The 21,059-nt window shown below is 37.2% G+C and overlaps 1 protein-coding gene across 1 annotated transcript in view; it reads left to right on the forward strand.

The window, feature by feature from the left end:
• STXBP6 (syntaxin binding protein 6) overlaps positions 1-21,059 on the forward strand; it is a 101,281-nt gene that overhangs the window by 29,118 nt on the left and 51,104 nt on the right. The window contains exon 2 of the mRNA XM_017827396.1: positions 7,768-7,953. Coding sequence (XP_017682885.1) covers positions 7,800-7,953 — 154 coding nt within the window. The 5' untranslated portion in view covers positions 7,768-7,799. The remainder of the gene's footprint in view (positions 1-7,767; positions 7,954-21,059) is intronic.

Below are 21,059 nucleotides of genomic sequence, written 5' to 3' on the forward strand. Positions count from 1 at the left end.
TTTTTTTTCTTTTTTTTTTTTTTTTGTAATTTTTTAAGTTTGCAGAATTCTCTGCAGTTTTGCAAGCTTTATGGAACTTGCCCATTTTGAAGGGGGGGGTGCTTGTAGCTGTTCAGGGGTTTCTCAGAAGAAGTATGCAACATGTCAGAAATGTGTTCAGCTTCTGTTATTTACCAGAAAGAAAACTGTATTTAGTTAACTGCTGCAAAATATCAGGATACTGCCAACAGATGGTTTACTGTTTTTACATAGTTCTTGTTTTCCCTCAAGAAAAGCATTCATGTAATATTTTTTAGAGGTGTATCTGCTCTTACAGAGATTTTGATATCCCCAGAGCCACATATATTTCATTCTTAAAAGCATTATGCATTTTGCTAGTAAGTTATTCTGCTCAGGCATTTGAAATGATTGAAAAAACCTATTTATGCTTACTGGAGAAAGTTGATTCACCATGGATGGATGAAATAAAATGCTTTAATCCCTTGATGTTATGTCTTATTGTATTATCCAAATGTATTGCTATGTTTTTGTACTCTTCCCCAGCATTAAATAATATAAAGGAATGTAATGACAGAGTTTACTTCTTTTTTTTTTTTATGTGGGTGTAGCACATTTCAGTTCAGAAAATTGAAAATGTTTAGCCTGAGAGACCTGACTTGGTACTTGGTTCCCTCCTTCTTTTTTGGGATATTTCATTTAGTGGATGACTGTAATGTGCAGAAATGTGCAATTTGTACCAATACCAGTTAGATGAGGAGGAATGGAAATGGAACTGTGAGGATTTGTAAAACATGATTTCAGAGCGTACTGAAGTATGCTAGTAGAAGAAAACATGTGACAAGGGTACTATGTGCTAGCTTTTAGCTGAAACAGTTTTTGCTTGTTTTTCTTTGAAACACTTTCAGATAATACTGTAGGAATAACCTGTCTCTCTGGTAACCTGTACACTAAATTATGAATCATTTTAACGTGTTTTTTTCAATGATCAGTACTTAATAAGGCAAAATCAGGTTCCTGTGAGATGTCTTGCCAGAGTAGCTGACGTGACGTAGCGTGTTACACTTATGTGAGTTATACTGCAGTAATAGCATTTCATCATATTATTGTACATTCCTATATGCAACAGGTTCTGGTTGCAATGTAACAAAGCCTAACTTCCTACCTGCCCTTTTGCTACCCCTCTGTTTAACCCAACAAATAATGGAGTTGGTATACCAAGAAATTTTCTTTTGTCTTGAGACGCATTTGTTCTTACCAAGGAGATGCCCCATATGAACTCCCATTTTACCACTTTTTATGCCATTTAGTTCTTTGTTGCAAGTTTTGATTTTGAAAAATTTTGTGTAGATTGGCTCCATGCCATGTCTTCAGTCAGCTGATTTCAATATTTGATGAAAGTTCCTGGCATTTCAGGTTCTTTCTTTAAACTGCAATTTTATGATCCTTTTAAACTAACACTGCTGGTGCCTAAGGCAGCTTAATCTTACCCCGTGCTCTTCCTTCCCATGTGCTGACACACAGCTGTGGGGTGCCCTGTGTCAGGGAGTTGATCTGAATAAAACCAAAACAAATTACTATTTTTTTTTCAAACTAGATTAAAACTGGATTAATTCTCTTGTGTAGTTCACTGGACTACCACAGAAGCACTTATGCCGTCATAAGGAAGAAAACCACAAAGGGAAATCAGTAATTTCTGCCAGTACAAATGGTTAAGGTGGTCATAAGTTAATTGTGAAACACAGACTACTGAAAGAAATTTTGCATGTTTCAAACTGTAGTCCTTAAAACTAGTTCCCCTTTCCCTGGGGGACATGGGCTGCTCCTTGTCACAAATATTCTTTAATTTCATTTTTTTAGTGATTTTTCTTTGCTAAAATATTGGACAAACAATGGAACAAACAGAGATAACTCAAACACAACTTCAAACCAGTTCATTTGTTTTTGTGATAAAGTTTTAGGCCATATGAGTAAGTTGGAACTGGCAGAATATGTGAACTTTAATGATGCCTCTGATACTGTTTCATGTGATATTAGTCACGAGCAAACTAAGGAAATTAAGTTCGCATGGAAGTCGCGTAAGATGTAGGAACATACAAATGATTGTAGACGTGTATTCTAGAAGTTGGTATCTTTCTAGTTCTGACTGGAGGAGTGAAAGTAGGCTGTGTTAGGTCTCAAAAAATTTTAACTGCCTAAAGGCACACAGACTATATACCACAGAATATATATCAAGGTATATATTGGTGATGTTAATCTAGAGAACTGCAAGTGTTAAAAAACAGGATTGGAATTTAAAATTATCTTACAGTAGGAGAAGTAGTCTTAAAGTAGTAAGTAAGAAATCCTCTGTTAAGTTGGAATAACTAGTTATTCAATGTCAAAAGTCTACCATGAAGAACATGGTAGGTGTTGAACTGGAGCTCTTGGTTTTTGATGGCTGTCTATGTGTGGCAGTAGCTGTATAAGAAGGAGTGTTCACTCTACGGTCTATAAAGTGTCATAGAATATCTTGAGTTGGGAGGGACCCATAAGGATCACAGAGTCCAACTCCTTGGTCCTTGCAGGACTACCTAAAACTAAACCATGTGATTAAGAGCATTGTCCGATGCTCCTTGAACTCTCTCAGGCTTGGTGCTGTGACCACTTACCTGGGGAGCTTGCTTAGAGACCAACTAAGTAATTCTTTCAGTTGACTCTGGTGCCATAAATGAAGCTGTGAGGAGGATGGCATTTCAAAAATTATGTAGGCCAATGGGAAAAAGTCTGGAGAGCGGAAGTGTTTGGAGGAAGAAATCTGTGAGGAATGGCAGAAGAAACTGTTTGTCCTACAAATGGAAGTCTAAAGGTGGATATAATAGCTCATCATAAGATCTAACCATGTCTAAAAGGTCATAAGAGTTAAGCTGACCTCCGAAGACTTTTAAGAAAAATAAATTGGAAATGTGACTCTCTACAAATAACTCTGGATCATGATTGCAATTTTTATTCCAGTAAATCCTTTTAAAAGTCGTGAACCCATTTTGGTAGGAAGTACCAAAGTTGCCTTGGTTTTTAAATGATTTTGTGCTTTTTCCAGAGTTGTACTAGCTATTTGTTTGAGATGACAGCAAATACAGAATTTTGATTATCAGTAATGACTGAAGTAGTTTAAACACTTCAAGCAAGTAAATACCAGACAATTACTACAATAGCAAAAGCTGTACTTTTTGGCAACAGTGTCCTGTAATGATTTCCTAAAGTAGATGTCCTCTTTCAAGATAGTGGCTTTATTAAAACCAGATTTGAGTGCTTGCTAGAGTTACAATTCCATCCAACAGTAGTAGGTTGCTCAGAAGATTCCACACTTCAGGCAGCATTTCAGTGGTTAGCCTGTCCTGTGAGCCCATCCCTGTTTGTGATTAAACGAAAGATTCTTGAAAACAGCAAGGTTTAACATACTGAACATTTTGTCTTCTTTTGGAAAACATAACATGCTCTTCCTTCTCTTGCTTTGTATTTCATTTCTCCTTTCTAACTTGCTCCTATTTGAATTCTGCATGCTGAGGATTAGTTTCCCCACTTCCTTCAGTATACCTATACCTCAACAAAGATACCGTAAATCTCCTTTTTTCCTCTTATTTGCATAGAGTCCTATAAAATATGTGGATATAAAGTAGATGTAAGTTAGCTACTTTCTGGCTCTCTGCCTGGAAACAATCTGAGATTCTGGCTGATGAGAAAACAGTCCAATTTTTTGTTACTGAACGTATGGGATCCATGAGGGAGTCAGTTTAATTCACCTGGTTTTATTTAATATTTTTTTTAAGAAATTGCCTTTAATTGCTGTCCTCTCACACACTTTCAGAGGAATAGTCAGCTGTTCATAGGAGGAGTTTTTAGTGATAGAAATGTGATGGAGAAGAACTGTAGTAGAGAAAGATGTGAGAAGATGCAAATGAGCAGCGCATTGCAGGCACTTTTTCAAATCCACACAGGAATATTCCCTCTCGGTGTTTCTGTTGTGTGCTGGGAGCACAGTGTAAATGCTGACATCCTGTTCCATAATGTTGTGGTGGATGGAGTGAAAAATCACAGGAGGAAAATGGGATCTTCTTTGTTCAGCCAAAATCATCATTATAATAACTTGAGTGGAATTAAATATGCAGGACAAAGCACGTGAAGTGGGAAGTGCAGTCTCTCTTTAAGGACTCTTAGTTTTACTGAAACCTTTATACCCCCCTTCCTTCAGAGGGATAAATGTTACAAACAGTAATGCATTGTCTCAGTGTTCAGAGATCCTCCAGTAAAAGTCTCTTCTTTAAGGCATTTTTTATTGGAGTATAGGGAAAAAAGTTTGTGTTCCAGTGCATGAGTTCATATGGGCCATGAGTGGAAACTGCTGATGAATTTGTCCTGGAATGTGTGCCAAGAAAAAACATTACTGTGTAAAGAAGTATGTGTATACTACATGAAGTTGTGCATGTACAGGCAGTGAGTTTTTTGTATGAGAATAGGGGTTTTGTTGGAGAATGTGAAAAATTGAGACTTACTTGTGTTCCTTGAGCAAGCCTTCCTTATTTTTTTATTTTTTTTTTTTGTAAAACTGACAAAGATTGTATTATGTCTCCTTGTGAAAAAGAGGAATATTGGAATGTTTTACCTATTTAAGTAACGGTCTTTTGCATACATCCACTACTAAATAGGGAGAAGGTTGCTTATTCAAATTCAGCTGCTGATTTTTTGACCTATGAAAAATTATTTCATCCGAACTACAATGGCAGCTCAATCTCAGAAGTCTGTTTGTACACAGACACAGTTAGTTGTTTTCTTCTTTAAATAAATAGGTTTCTCTGGTTTGTGTTAGCGTCAATTTTCACATTAGATTTGGCAGTCATGTCAAGTACACGCTGTGTTAGATTAATTACTTGAATATGGTATGTGAAGCTGTTGTAAACCCAAGTACAGGAACAGAAGGATCACAACCTCCGAGGCACAGTCAGTGCACGCTTTAGTTGCAGGTTCCAGTTACAATGTTTGGTATATACTGTGTCTGTGTACAGCTTCTGGTTGATATATATAGAATCAGTTTAATCACAAAGCCAATGACAGCATGCAGCAGTAAACTGCAGTATTTGATTGTTCTATGTTGTATCTTCTGTGCCTGCACTGAAACAGGAGTTTTAATTTGTCTTGGATACCATGTTGAGCTAGACTCTAAATAAAGTTTTATTTGCATGTTGATTGTGCATAAAAGCACTTGAATAAGAGATAGGGATGAGTGTATATAGAGAGAGTTATGTTATGAAATCTAGGTTTTGCATTTATTTAAGTTATTGCATATGTGGCTGACATTCTAGTTTCATGCTGTAAGTTGCAGTGCACAAATACAGTAAAATTATTTGAGAAATCTATGAAACTGTATTTGGATAGTGTCTCGTTTGTTTGACTTGCCTGTTGTTCAGCAGAGTCTTCTCAAATGCAGTGAAACCTCTTGCTTTTAATATTCTTAAAGTGAACCTTGAAGTACAGTATGTAAGTTTTGAAGTTATAAACCCATAACATTTTCTCATACTGCAGGTAAGGAAAACTTTCTTTCTCTCTTAATCCAGGAAGCCTTTACATCACTGAGTGTATCTTTGGAGTCATACTTTATCTTGCAATCCATGAACATTAAGAAAACATCTGAAAACATCTATTCAGCAACTTGGATTTAGCAGCATCAGGTTGTTGCAATCTGAAGAGCACTTTTTCAGTTGAACGTCACTGGAGTATATTTTTACCAGACAGCATTTGTATGTTTTCCAAAAAGCTGTTTATTGAAAATTCATTAAGCATATGAAGGTCTAGGATTGAAATTATTATTGCAAAAATTATCAATCTCTATCTCAGTCAGGAGGAGGTTTGTATCTTTAAACCCATTGTCATTTATAGTGGTCTTGAATTAAAAAAAAAAAAAAATCAACCCAAAAACTAGTTGTAATGTGCCAACAGTTTACGTGCTGGTATAGGTTATTCTTCAGATGTTTCCATAATACAGAAGAGGAGAGAAGTGGGGTATAATGAATGCAAACCCAACCTTTTCTAAATAACTACCAGGTAAACTTATTCTTTTGATTCTGCTTTTATTCAATGTATTTGTTATTAAAGGACAGGTAATTTACATGTCAGGAGTTATCTTGTCAGGAGCTGCTCATTCTTTTCTTCCTTTGAAGTTGGTCTGGATTTTTCTTTTAATAGGGCCAGTTTTTAAATGCAATTGATTTCTTTAAAGGTGTATGTAAAATGACCTAATGCTAAAACGTGTCAGAATTCAAATACTTCTGTGGTGGTTAACTGAGGTATACTGTTACAGATTATTTTGGCAAAGGATTCTGTTTGCATCCCAAAATTAGTAGGTGGTGAATTTGGTTTGGATTAAGTTGTGCTGTCTGACATATCCATGAAAACAGCTTCCCCCCCCTCCATCCCATTTTTTAAAAAATAAGGGAATATCATAAATAGCGACAACAAAATGTTGAGACTGAAAGTGTTAAGATAAGTACTTTTCTGGTAGTATGCACACTAAAAATAATGACTCTCTTGGTTTCATAATCTAATGTGACTGCAATTTATTTATATTTATTTAAAAGTGTGGCAAATATCAAATGATCCCACAGGCAGAATTACTGGCTTCAGTAGTTCAGACCTGAAGATGATGTTACTGATACTAAGACAGCTAAGGATGTCAAAAAGATATCTCAGCTTGAACGTCTTTAATACAGAAATGTGGAATTTAATGTATGTATATTGAAGTGTCATTTTATTTGAACAATAGAGGTGGCATTCAGCAGTTCCATGAGTGTGGCCTGTGTATGTAGTATAAGATTTCAAAGCAGAACTAACTGGAGTTACAGCTGTGGTGCTGTTTACACAAAGAACCTATTAATGTCCCCTCTGAGATCTTTCTCCTTTAGTTAGGCTCCTCTGTAAGCAGTGGTCAGATCGATCTTTATTTTGCAGGACGCACATGACTAAGCAGTGTCCCTCCTTCTTCCCTCTCTGTTCTCTACAATAATTTTTTTCTCTCCTAAGTTGACTGTGCTGTTTCCTTACAAAACACATCGAGGAACTGACCTGGGTCAAAATAACTTAGCAGAAAAGTAGAGGTGTGGTTTTGTGTCCCTTAACCCTGATGGTTTCTCTGACACTGTTTCCTGTGCAGGTGTGCCCAGTTTGTAATTACAGAGGAATTGAGGGGATGAGGTGCTAAAGCTGCAAGAGGTGCAAGAGCTGAGCAATCAAGTACTGTCACCAAGAGCAGTGCTTCTGAAGGAACAGTCTTACCATATCTGAAGTTTTCTATAGCTTCTTTGAATGTGGTGGTCTACTAGCACAACCACAGTGCTCCTTCCCTATGCCCTTGCAGTGTTTTCCCTCTCTGTGGGACAGATCTGAGTTTATCTCCAGTTATCAGAGGGGGAATTAATGAAGCTTTTATGCTGCATGAAGATGCAGGGTGTTTCTCTGAGAAGATTTTGCAACAAATTGTAGTTCTTCTAGTGTGAGTGGCTTCTGCCCCAAATAAGCCTAGCTAGTTTAAGTAAACTTAAATGTGAAGAGCAACTTCAGTGAAGATACTTGAATACTTTGAAAATTCTGCCTCTAAGAATATGAAATTATCTTCTAAATTCTTTGAGTCATTAAAACCTTTATTTGAAGTTCAGGGCTTTTAATGCCCCTGTAAATTAACTGGACTTTCACATACTTCAGAGTTTCTAATATTATTTTATATTTATGATTTTATTTTAGAAAGCAGCAGTTGGCTATACCTGTGATCTACAATGAATGCCAAATCTGCAATCAGCAAAGAAATTTTTGCCCCTCATGATGAAAGGATGCTGGGAGCTGTTCAAGTGAAAAGAAGAACAAAAAAAAAGATTCCTTTCCTAGCTACTGGGGGTCAGGGTGAATATTTAACATACATCTGCCTGTCAGGTAAGATTAATGACTTGGACATCTAGTGATCTGTTTAGGCTTATCTTAGATTAACTGATTAGATGTCATCTCTAGCTATAAGGAACTGGGTGATTTCAATCTTAAAATAATGTAATCAGAGAATTATAGCACTTATACCTTTCATCTTGCAGAACCACATGCTCAAGGCTATTAATATTTATACAGTGTAATAAATTGAACAGGTGATTTCATTGTTTTTAAAAAACTATGCTGTGTTCTCTCACAGCATAGCTGCAGAGTATGAACAAATAGAATATTTGGTAACAGTCTTTCCGTATTGAAATTAAGATATTTCTTAGAAGGATGAACTTTTCAGGATATTAAAATGGCATACAATGTAATTTTTTTATGCCATGTTTCAATGTCTGACAACTGAGCATGTGTGAATACCTTTGGTATTCTATGGTGATTTAGTCACTTAGGTTTTTAGGCATATCAGTTGCTCCCTTTGAGTGTGTGCATCTTGCTGGAAGTACAACTACTGGTCAGAGGAAGAAGTGCTCTATGAATCTCAGAAGACTGCAATTATTTTTGGACTAAATGAAGGATAGTGCTTCATGGACTCCTTAAAATTTTACTTTTTTTAGACTATATTAAAAATTTCAAAGCATAGGAAGTAAACCCCAGTGACTCTACTTCTAAAACATCTCACAGTGCACACATAATGTACATTTATTGAATGTTATTGAATGAGATGTTATTTGTCTGCATATATGCAAATGCTTATGTTAAAATACAAGCTGCAGAGAATATGCACATATATATTGAGGTCTGTGACACAAAACAGAAGACTTCTCATTTTCAGCTGAATGTTCTGCTTGTCATTATAGGATCACAGCATCATAGAATATCCTGAGCTGGAAAGGAGTCACAGGGATCATTGAATCCAACCCCTGACCCCGCTCAGGGTAACCCCAAAAATGGCACTGTCTGAAAGCATTTCCTAATGCTTCTTGAACTCCGGCAGGCTTAGTGCTGTGACCAGTTCTCCTGGGGTACCTGTTCCAGGGCTTTAACACCTTCTGAGTAAAAAACCTTCTCCTGATATCCAACTTAAACCTTCCTTAACACAGTTTCATGCCATCCCCACAGATCCTATCAGTGATCACGAGAGAGAAGAGATCAGTGCGTGACCCTCTTCTCCTCATGAGGAAGCTGTGGACCGCAGCTGAAGTCTCCCCTCAGTGTCCTATTTTTTAGGCTGAAAAAACCAAGTGACCTCAACCATTCTTCCCATACACAGAGCTTCAAGGAAGGGTTTAAAAATTGATTCAACTAGGCTGTTCCCTAGACTTGTGGTTGGCATACTCTGTTGGATGTAAGGGATTGCAGGTTTCAGTCCTCTCAAGTTGTAGAGAAAACTGAATCTAGGTCTCCCATCTCTTAAAGAAATGTTCAAATCACTAACCTTTTGAAGCAAAACTCAATTCTTCTTCATTTGGAAATCCAGTTTTTCAAATGTCAGTCCAATTTTTTTTCTAAGTCGTCCTCCTGTAAATCATGTTCTAGATTTGTGCTGTAAGTTTTGGAATACACAGGTGCTTGATACCCTTGTTCATGATTGAAGGTTAGAGATGCCATCTGTGCTTATAATTTTCTCTAGACTAACTCTATTCAATAGGTGGGGTGTGTGTGTGCTTTTTTAAATTGCCATTCTGGAGAACTTAGCCCTTCCTCAGCTCCCGCACCCCATATTGATGTGTAGTAGCCATAATGGATTTTAAGACATTGAATGATCTCGAATTCATCTATTGTTTTTCTGCAACAGGATAGCATGTTTATGAGTAAGGAAGAAACAGCAGATGTCTTGACTTGAGCAGAGTTTGTCACTGATGATAAGGAGAAGCATGCAAGATCTAAATAAATTACTATGTAGCAGGCACTGAAAAGCTTCACAGTGGTATTGCAAGAACCCTTACACGTGGCTCACTGTTAATGGGGTTTTTCATGGATCTGAGACCAGTTTTTTTATGTATATTTATGGATTATATTATGGAAAGTACAGTATGATTGATAATTTCAGTAGGCAACAAAGTGACTAGGGAGAGGACTGCCTGGCTATATTTGTTTGATGTCAGTATTAGAAGTCCAAAGAGTCTGATTAAGATGATGATGCAATTCAATAGGGTCAAGTGCAATTAGTTATTTACTTGGGAATCATCAAAGGCACAAAACCAAGCATTAGGGAGAAATGGTTTCTGCCACTGTGTTTAAAAGAAATTGAGAAAAGGATAAACTGATTTTTTCTATTCCTGATGGCTGTGAAGCAAGAAGTTACGTTACAAATGAAGAGAAAGGTTCCCTTCAGTAAGGGTAAGTTAATGTGGGCATGGCAGTTTAGTTGTGCCCCAGGCAGTCTATCTTGGGATAACAGAATATGTTTGATGACCTTCCTTTTTTGATGCAATTCAGTACAATGAAGCAGACACAATGGTGGCTAGCTCTGAATTTCTGTTTACATTTCAAGAAACACATACTTGAATGCCGAGTGTCGCAACATCTTTCATGGAAACACCTTTTTCAACCTTCGACTCTTGTCCCATTTTTCCCAGGTTTGCCATGTATTAGGTAAACATAGTGACTGGAGTATCTGTGTGGTCATAGTTTCCTTGGACTAATTCAATTTGGCCTTTGCTAAAAGAAGTTTGATGATTTACTCTTTAGAACTGTATTTCTCAGTTGAAAGGATACACGTAGAAACTGACTCCTTAAGGGATATAAATATTTGAGAATATAAAATATCTTGTCTAGTTGTAGTTTCATTCAAGGCGTGTACAAAAAATAAAACATCAGTCATTGCGATAGCTACTTTTACTTATTGCTCGGTTTGTAACTGAAAAATTGCATGAATTCCTTTCAGTGTTTTCCTTTCAGGGTTGGAAACATGCATGCTATCATAATTATTGTTTATTTGCATTTTTGTAAGCATGGATAGAGATGCAAAGCAGCCCTTAAACCTCAGAAATGGAATAGTGAAGCATTAAAAGAATCAAATACTAAACAGAGCAAGATGGAAGAATAAGGCAGATTCTTCCTTAAAATTGGTATTTGAAGTATGTACTGTATTTTTTTATTTTACATTATTAAATACTGAATTGTTTAGAAAGAAATATTCGTTAATGCTCCAAAGTGGTATACCTAAAGCCTGTAATCTGAAACTGGAGACACATAAAGTTAACAAAGCTGTAGCAAGCCTGCTTGACAGACTGGTGGAAACCAAGCAGCTGGGTTACCTGCAGCCTTCTAGCCTGCTGTAGTGGTGGGGCTGGCCAAGTTAAACTGGCAAACAGAGCCAAGACAGATCTTTGGGGAGTTATTTAGTTGAAGAACAGCAAGAAATGAGTAGACAGATGGGAAACAGAGGTGGGGTGGCTGTAGGCGGAACAGAGAAAATGAAAACTAGGATTTTTTTTTTAATGCAGAAGACTTAACACAGAGAAAAGACAAGAAATTCGAAGCTGAAAGTGGATATTTATCACCTCCTCCACACTAGCAGACCTAGTGATAGTTATTGGATCAGATCTAAGTTTTAATTTTGTCACCATTGTCTTATATAATTGAAACATAATTGTTTAAAATAGTTCTTAGCCTTATTTAGTATTCTAAGTATAAAATACTTAAAAGGTCACTTCAGAAATATAGGCCATCGGCCTACTTGCTTGTGCACAGTTCTATTTGTTATTTCCTTTGACACCCTGGCATTACATTTTTTAAGTAACTTCTATTATTTAAAAAGGTTTTTAATATTGTAGTGCATTGGAAGTGTTCCAGTTTGTATATATGGATGTAGCATTGACCTTTCAGGATTAAATATCTGTTGCAGTTGCAGTGAACTGAGTGAACCAGATGGTTCCTTTAGAACTTGAATTCTTGTGTGTCATAAAACTCTAAGCTAGATTGCACCAATCTTTCTAATCCTTCTGCTGAAATGTTTAGGATTAGAGTGTAAAGCTAAAGTTCTTTAAAGATGGAAGTGAAACTTTTCCCATCTTTTCCCCACTATTATGATTTTAATAGTGTTCTTTCTTTGCCATCTCCAAATTAAATTAGCATATTGTCAGTTCAGGGTTTTTTTGAATGGCTTTTATGCAGAAATACAATCTGTCAAGAATGGTGGCAGAAAAGCCAAAAGGAAATGCAAAGAAATCATAAGAAATAATACACAAAAATAAGATGCACATGCAGGGGGAGAGTGTGTTGGGGGCTTTGCCTTCTTTAAAAGTTAACTTTATTGACTATATCACAGATTTGTTCAAAAGATAGTCAATAACTTAGAAAGCTGTTTGTATTTACCACAATAAACTCTTGGGATTTGGTTTGATTATTTTTTTTCACTTCTGTTTCTACGGAGAGACAGAGACTTGGTTTATGAGCTCAAATAGTTCTGTGAATATCCTCATTTGTGCACTTACAGCTGATATCTAACCACATCACTTACACTTCCAACATGACCTTTTGTACTCTTGACTTTTTTTGGCTGCAGTCCATGGTGCCATGAAGTTGTTTTTCCAATTACGAATTTATTGTTCCTCCTATACTGGCTGTTCATGGAATAGAATGTTACCGAGGAATGACCTATATCTCTTGCTCCTTTTAAGGTCACTTGATGTGGCTGCCCAAAATTGGCCATAATTTCATGGTGAGTTCAAGGACAGGTTAAGTGCAATTGAGTTTTCAGCATGGTGGCTGAACCGAAAATTGGAAAGTAGTGATAAGGATCTTGATATCAAAGGAATTCAGTTTTCTCCTAGTGTGTTCTTATTTTCTATTTGAGTTTTGCTACTATAATGAAGTGACAATCTCCCAATTTATTTTCTGTATTTTCTTCTTGAAGAAAACATCCAATTTTCAGGAGCTTATAGTGCAGAGGATTCTCATCTTTCCTTTTCAGGACATGAGAAACCAAAGTAAATTTCATTTTCCAACTACTTTCCTGGAGAATGCTGTATTTTTCTGCCCATAGGGTGTATTGATGTATTACTCAGTATTTTTTGGGGTGGGGATAGGGGGTGACGGGGGTATTTTCCCTCTGTTTAAATGTTGTATTAGGGAGTGAGAATGATACTTCAGTGTTCATGATACTCACTTTCAGTGTGACCCACTTAGACGTCAGACTCTTCATTGAATATTTAATTATTTATCCAAAATAACACATGATTGACATGAGAGGTTCGATCAGCCTTGAAGAATACATATACTGAATGGTTGGTCTAGTCTTCTGCAACCCAGTCAAGCCGCTTGACGGCAGCTTCAGGCCAGTTGTGCTGCTTTCCCTGGCCCCATGCACCCAAACTGGCACCACAAGCTTAACATCTAGGCCTAGATTGGGATGTTCAGTCAGGGAAAATAACTTCTGGTACCTGTACTTAACAAAAGGGCTGCCTGTTGCAGATGTTGGCTTTAACATAAAGACTCATATTCTGTCCCTCAGAAGACAGATGCTAAGTATTCCTATATCTTGTCTGAGTTCCTTGAACATTAACCATTGGTATAAAAAGTGTGACTGCCATCACCAATTCTCTGCCTAACACTTTAGCATTGTAGCTGAAAATACCTAATAAAACTTCTTGATGTTCAGTGGAGCAACTATTCCAGAATTCAATGGAGAGGACTCTACAGTGCAGAAAATGTAGAAGATAAATATACTATTCCTTCTTTATTAGCTTTATTAACGTCAAAGTAAAGATATGTTGGAGTCTTTCTTCAGTTGGCTAGTGATCCTTAAAACCTTTTCATTATACAGTCATTGTCTGCTTTTGCTTCAAGTTACTCAGCGATAAAACTTACACAGATACTGTGCAAATTTTGCATTCATGTTGACTAAGTCATACAATTTGGTAGTGTGGGTGGAGTTAAACTGGTATAACATTCTGTGGTTCCAGTCTAATGTCAACTTCTTTGTGTTTATTGCTGGACTTCCATGGACTGATGCCTCTGTCTGCCTTGCAAGTGCTCACTGAAGTTTTCTATCATTGCTTATGCAGCTGGTCTCGTGCAAATGTGTGCTCTAGAATCTCTGGACATGAAAGACACAAACAGTTTCAGTTGACTTTTATTCCTGTGAAGCCATTACGACTAGGATTACAGTTGTAAAAAATAAAGTACAGTGATGAAGATGCTGGGAGGAGAACATTTTTTTTTAATAATAAGAATAGCAAATCATTGCAATAGCTAGCTATAAGAAGTTATATAGTTTATTACCATTTGGGAAGAAGCTATGGGAGTGTGCCAGGAATGATATTTAAGGTGACTGGTTTTGCCTTTAGGATAATAAGATGCTGAGAGATCACTTGAGTTTACTTGTATATATATATATTTAATTTTTTTTTTTTAAATACAGTATTACATAGGTTAATTTTTTTAGAGTGGCTTCAAAACAAAGGGGAAAAACATCAATAATGTTACTATTTTCTTATGAATAAGCTATAATTATTTTTTTCCCCCATTCTACTTCTGGGTACCTTTTGATATCCTTAATTGTGTGTCAGCGTATACCTGTGTAAAGTGTAATCATACTAAATTCTTTTATTTTTATGTAGTCTTCATACAGTAATTGTTTTACCACCAATAAGTAAGTAAATATACACAAGTGTTGTTGGCCTTCATATGCTATGTCATAGATGCTGTATCTTGTTTCCACATGTCCATTTTTATTTCTTGGTATTTTTCAATTTAAAAAGCTGGAAAACAATTTTCTGGATGTGTGCTGTCTGTATAAAACTTAATTGATAACTGAAGCTCATAGCAGACATTTGAATACTCTGTCCTTTTACCCATGGTGCAGTCTTGAAAAATCAGTTTTACTTATCTGGTATGCTTTTTGCCTTGAAATTTTTCATTGTTTGGATGGTGGAATAGCCTCATTCCACTTTCTCCTTGCCTTTGCTCCATTAATTTAGAGAAAAAATTATTTGATCATTCCAGTGCTTATCTGTTCTACTTCTTAATGAGATAATGCCTTCTTGGGGTTGTGTATGGGGCAGATTACTCTATTTTCTTTACCACTGGGTATGTTTTAGTCATACGCAAGAATGATTATGACCTTTCATGGGTGGGTACAATTTCCTCCTTATTAGCATTGCTTTGGAAGTCAGCCTGAGTTAAAATCCTTTCTAAAAGCATTAGGACTGAAACAGACAGGTCTCTTGAGCACCCCTACCTTGTCTTTACCAGGGTTTCTTTGAACCTTGATTAACCATCACAGGAGCTTGGAGGAGTTCTTTGATGCTTCCTCTGCCTTTACATCCCCTTTTGAAATAGCTACCTAAAAATTTATTACAAGCTTTTGGTAAAATTTTTCAAGTTATTTAAATTTTAAGAAATTATTTTAAAAATGAAAAATAGAAGTTTATGTATGCAGAAGCATGCTATTATCATCGTTTCTGTGGAGTGAACTAAGGCCTGTTACAACCTTGAGGTTTTTTGTTCTACAAGAAATAAAAAATAAAAGACATTTTGGACCTTATCTTCTCTAACATGAGCCTCATACATGTGTTGATCTGGGTTAGCTGGGGTTTTTGTGTTTTGTTTTAAGCAACAATAACAAGTTTTGTATTGTTTTGTGGTGAAAATTCAAATCTTTTTTTTCAGAATGGGGGTGGGAAGCCAAACAAGCTTCTCTTTCTTCACTGTCTCATCTTGGTCATGTCTTCTTTAAGGTGAAGATTTAATCATAGGGTATCTGTAGGGCAAATGTAACTCCTCTTACTGTGTGCTCAATGACCTATATTCACTGCTCTAAACTGTCTGCAAGTTGGATAAAGGAGAGCACTGATGTTTTTTGAATTGTTGCATAACATGGTTACATTAATGTAGAGTACTCCCTATGTCTAAATATATATTAAATGTACATATATAGTTTCCATCTACTCTTAGCTGCTCCCCCCAGGGCTCTAGATACTGTGGAAGCTATTGTTTCCAGTAATGCTGAATGTAACTGGTTGGGCTCAGACATATCCCATGTGGTGGCTTGGAAGACTGGCAGCACAAAGGTAATGCTTATCTCACCAGCCTCTCTGGTGCATCACAGCTCAGTGAATTTGCTAGGATGCTCGTTTAGTGTGCAGTGCTCATATTAAAGTTTCAAAATATAATTACCTTCATCTATTTCTAATAAATGATTGTGATACTGAATACACTTCTTAACCAGGCCTCTTTTCCTTTCTTTATCAGCACATGTTTTTTGTCTTTGTTAGATATTTCTGATATTTAAACTCTATGGTTCCCACAAGGAGTTTTAGAAGGCCAAATATCACTTGCTCATAATGATAATAATTGTCAAATTCCATTTTAAAGGAGGAATTTAAAAATCTGAAGTCATGTTAAGGGTCTTTGAAAAACAAAACAGGTGCCTTTTGGGTGGAAGCCAGATTAAACTGCTGTTCTTCATTATTGATGTTTCTGTATTTATTGAAGTAGAACAGGGAAAGTGATGAACTGGATTGGAAGGTAGGCTGCATTTATTGATTGTATCCAGAATAATACCCTTAATATGTCTTGATGGTCTGATTCCTCCTGACTGAGTTGTCCAACTTAATGTAACCAGTCCTTTTTCACAAGAATCTTGGTTAGGAGGGCATCTTGCTACAGCAGAGCTGCAGAATTACACATTTGAAAGCGTTTAGTCTAAGATTAGTGTGTTTGGGTTTTGTTTGTTCTTTTTTCCTTCTTCTTAAGGTGGAAAAAGAATGTATGTGTGCTTCTGTGCATCCTCCCAATACAGTACTTGATCGAATTTACATGCAGGAAATAGTGTCTGAATTGCAATCTGAAGGTGTGCAGTTATGTGTCTGTTGTTCAGCTCTTTTTTTTTTTTCTTTAGAATAAAATTGTAGCAGATTGATAAAGCTTAATAGTTTATTGTGCATCAATGGTGTTCCCTGGGGCTCAGTATTGGATCCAGTCCTGAGTAATATCTTTATTTATATTTTGAATGAGGAGATCAAGTTCACCCTCGATAAGTTCACAGGCAGCACTAAGTTGGGCAGTAGTACGGATTTGCTGGAGGGTAGGAAGGCTCTGCAGAGGGACCTGGACAGGCTGGATCAACTGGCTGAGACCAATGGTATGAGGTTCAGCCAGGCCAAGTGCTGAGTCCTGCACTTGGGTCACAACAACCGCATGCTCTGCTACAGGCTGGAGGAAGAGTGGCTGGAAAATTGCCCAGCGTGAAAGGATCTGGAGGTGCTGATTGACACCTGGCTAAACATGAGCCAGCAGGGTGCCCAGGTCACCAAAAAAGCCAGTAGCATCCTGGCTTGTATCAGCAATAGTGTGGCCAGCAGGACCAGGGAAGTGATTGTCCCCCTGTACTCAGCACTGGTGAGGCCACACCGTGAGTCCTGCTTCTAGTTCTGGGCCCCTCACTACAAGAAAGACATGGAGGTGCTGGAATGTGTCCAGAAAAGGTCAACAAAGTTGGTGAAGAGTCTAGAGAGTAAGTCCTGTGAGGAGTGCCTGAGGGAGCTGGGGTTGTTCAGCCTGGAGAGGAGGAGGCTCAGGAGTGGTGTTATCGCTCTCTACAACTACCTGAAAGGAGGTTGTAACAAGGCGGATATTGGCCTCTTTTCCCAGGCGACTAGTGACAGGACAAGAGGACATAGCTGTGCCAGGGGATCTTCAGGCTGGACATCAGGAGGAATTTCTTCACGGAAGGGGTTGTTAAACATTGGAATGGGCTGCCCAGGGAGGTGGTGGAGTCACCATCCCTGGAGGTGTTCAAGAAACAACTGGACGTGATGCTCACTGCTATGGTCTAGTTGACAAGGTGGTGTTTTGTCAAAGGCTGGACTCAATGATCTCAGGTCTTTTCCAACCTAAATGATTCTGTGACTTTGTGATCACTTTCAGTTTTTTTAAAATGATGTGTCAATCCAAAAAACTTTTGTTATTAATGTTGTCTTCAGTTTTATTCAGACTTGATCTTTTGGAATTGCTTTTCCCTCCACTTCAAGCACATATGAACTCCTTGGAAAAATTTCAGAAATCTCAAAGAAGATCATCTTGGAAAAATCAGAAAGGAAAAAAATGTGAACAAAACAAAACCATAGAAAACTTGATGGGAAAAGTGAGGTATCAGATCTGTTTATTTAGTCAGATGTAAATTTGCAGTAGTTAAGAGGAATAAGTTTAATATTTATAAATACAAAGCCTGTTTTGATGCAGTAAGTTTTTATGCATGAACAAGTTGATTGCAAAGCTGTACATTGGGAGCTGTTTGTTGCCCCATTCATCATAAAGGAAGCTTGATGAGGTTATTATTCGTTGTTATAATATAAGTAGTTGAAGACTCCCTTTCCACCCTTCATGTACAGAAGAGGATGGGGGCTCTGGAGAGCTTTCTCAATTTGTAATTACTTGTGCTGGGTAGGTTTGTGTTCCTCAAGAGCTGGCAGTACCTTACATCAGTGAGTACACTGTATTTCAGTGCCACATTTTGCCCAAAATATGGCAGATGCTTGCATCAAGTTTAATGCCAGGTTGAAGTGTTTGAATGTCATGGTGTCTTTGGAAATGGTTCGTTCATTCTTTGTCCAAGTGAGGCTTTTGGCAGGGTTGTTGCTATCTTGTTTGTGATAAAAATGCAGAGCTAGAAGTAGGGCTGTACATAACAAATTTGCACGACAGCTCTTCCTTCAAGTTGAAGTACAGCAACCATGCATGTAAGACCTGTGTGAGTATCCCCTAATTGCTAACTTTGGCAGAAGATATTCTTGTAGTACCATAACAGTTAAAACCAGTGTGTTTTGCTCTGAGGTAGGATTCATTTTGAACAGTTTTCTTAGTTTTCATGATGCTGGAGTGTAGTATGCAAAATACCCTGACTCACTGCAGTATGGATTGTTGAACTTGAATCATACTGGGCAGAAGACTTCTGGATTGTTCCCTTGCTGTTGTATTTCAGAAAGTATTTCTGTCGATTGCTGTTTAGATCTGCTCTTAGAAGTAATATTGTCTTGTGAAGAAAATCAGAAGTTCTCTTTCTCTCTGACCAGTGCTTACTGTATTACGAACTCTTTTAGTAGGTAAACATCAGATTAAAATCTTATCCTTTTATAGTACTCCAAGTTGTGTGAGTCAAATCCCGTAAGTTTTCACCATACATCTGACCATTAAAGACTGTACTATCAAATAATTTCCAGTGTACAGCAGCACTTAACAAAGGAATTGCTAAACCGATTAGAATGCTACATCAAGCTTGTGTATCATTAGGTAGGTTTTATTGTTGCCTTGACAAAGAAAAAGATGAATAATACAGTCCTGATCTCTAAATATTTTCTGTTTGGGACTTCAATCTGTAAATAATCCTTTTAAAGCAAATTAAATAGGAAAAGAACATGTCAGAACTGATGCTTGATTTTTCTAGTGTGTTTTGCCTGTATCCCTCAGTTTATCCATACTACTGCCCCAGGAGCTCAGACACCAATTAAGTAGCAAGACACACCTATAAAACACAGTAGGGAGGGAATTAATTAATGGACTAATTCTGTCCATTCTTCCTTCACTGCTCTAATATCTGAATATTTCAGACTTTAGCAATAAAAACAAGCTCATGGTGTCGTGTAGGCATGTATATGTGCTTCAGCAAACAATTGCTCTGCATTTACAGCAGGCATTGTTTTTCCTCCAGTCTATTTGTGTTGAGATTTTTACGTAACTTTGGTTTTGTGCTCTGATAATGCATATCCTAACAAGAAGGAAAAAACAACATATGAAGGGTGGGGAGGCTGAGAGAATATAAACTATGCAAAGTTTTGTTGGCCTTGTATCAGGGAGGAGCCTACACATTTGTCCAAGTTAAAACAATCTCTAGTAACTGTTTAGTTGGAACAACTTCATAGAGAAAGTTTGACACACCCTGTCAGCTGCTCTTCTGTTCATTAGAGCTCAGCAGCACACAGTAACTTTCAGTAGCCTCAGGGAATGACCAAGTTAAAACCACACAAATTCTCCAGCATTAGTGTTTTGAGGAAAACTTCATTTGGGTGAATTTTTTAGGGGCTGGGTCTGAGATAACTTTGTAATACTGTGGAACATATTCTTCAGGCAGTGAAATTCCTTAAGTAGTTTTAGCCCCTAATTTAAATAGTTATTGGAAAATTAAGCATCTAGTTCTCCTTTCATATTGTCTCCTTAGATGTGTCCGCAGAGGACAGGCTCAGCTGGAAGGGAAACTGCAACATAAACTTCTTGCTGGATGAAATAACTAGTAAATGCTTTTCATGGATAAATATGATATCAGCCCCTGCTGTGTTAGTTTTCCTAAATCTCTGTCTTGTGTCGCTCTGTGGAACACAGTAGTAATGGCAAGAGTGGTTTTCTGTGACTCGATCAATGACTTGGAAGAGAACAGAACTCTTAAAAGAATATCCTCTTACCTGTAGCAAGAGAAGTGTTTACAAAACGTATTTAAAGCATTTACACAAAGTATGCTTTTTCTGAGTGAGATGAAAATTGGAAACTGAAATAAACAAAAGCTTTCAACCTCCAGTTATTATATTTGTTCACTCACCTTAATGACAGATCCCTAAAGAAAACTTGACTGTTCAAGTGTCTGGGAATATCTAAAGTTGTCTAAAATACTGAGAAGATTTTAGGCAGCTGAAATTTGTTGAATTTACTTAAAAAGGAAAAACAGCTAGGTAGAGAACTCTTCGAAAGGTTCTGGAATGATTTTTGTCTGCTTTTGGTTTGTACTCACATATCATGGTTTCTTTTAAGAATAGTTTTCTTAGGTTTAGCCCACGTAAGTTTAGCATACCAATATACGCAAACCGTCCTTCAGTTGTACCGTCTGAGGGAGTGCTGGTAGTTTGCCCAGTGTTCAGTCAGTGTTCCTTGTCAGCTAAACCATAGCACTAAATGTAATGTCCAGTTGTTTCTTGAACACATCCAGGGAAGTGTTCTGTGATTGATCTGAGTTTGTATTATTTTTAACCAAAGGTGAGGTTTGTTTGTGTTCTAGCTAGAACCTGATATAGCCTAATAAAACATTTTTGTGCTCAGGTCAAATAGCTTTTGTCCTGGTCAGTGAGAAGGGTCAGGAGGGGAAGAGCAGAGTGGAAAGAATCAACGCCTGCAGCTAC

This window comes from Lepidothrix coronata, unplaced genomic scaffold, assembly GCF_001604755.1.
Source record: "Lepidothrix coronata isolate B3197 unplaced genomic scaffold, Lepidothrix_coronata-1.0 Scaffold138, whole genome shotgun sequence".
NCBI lineage: Eukaryota > Metazoa > Chordata > Aves > Passeriformes > Pipridae > Lepidothrix > Lepidothrix coronata.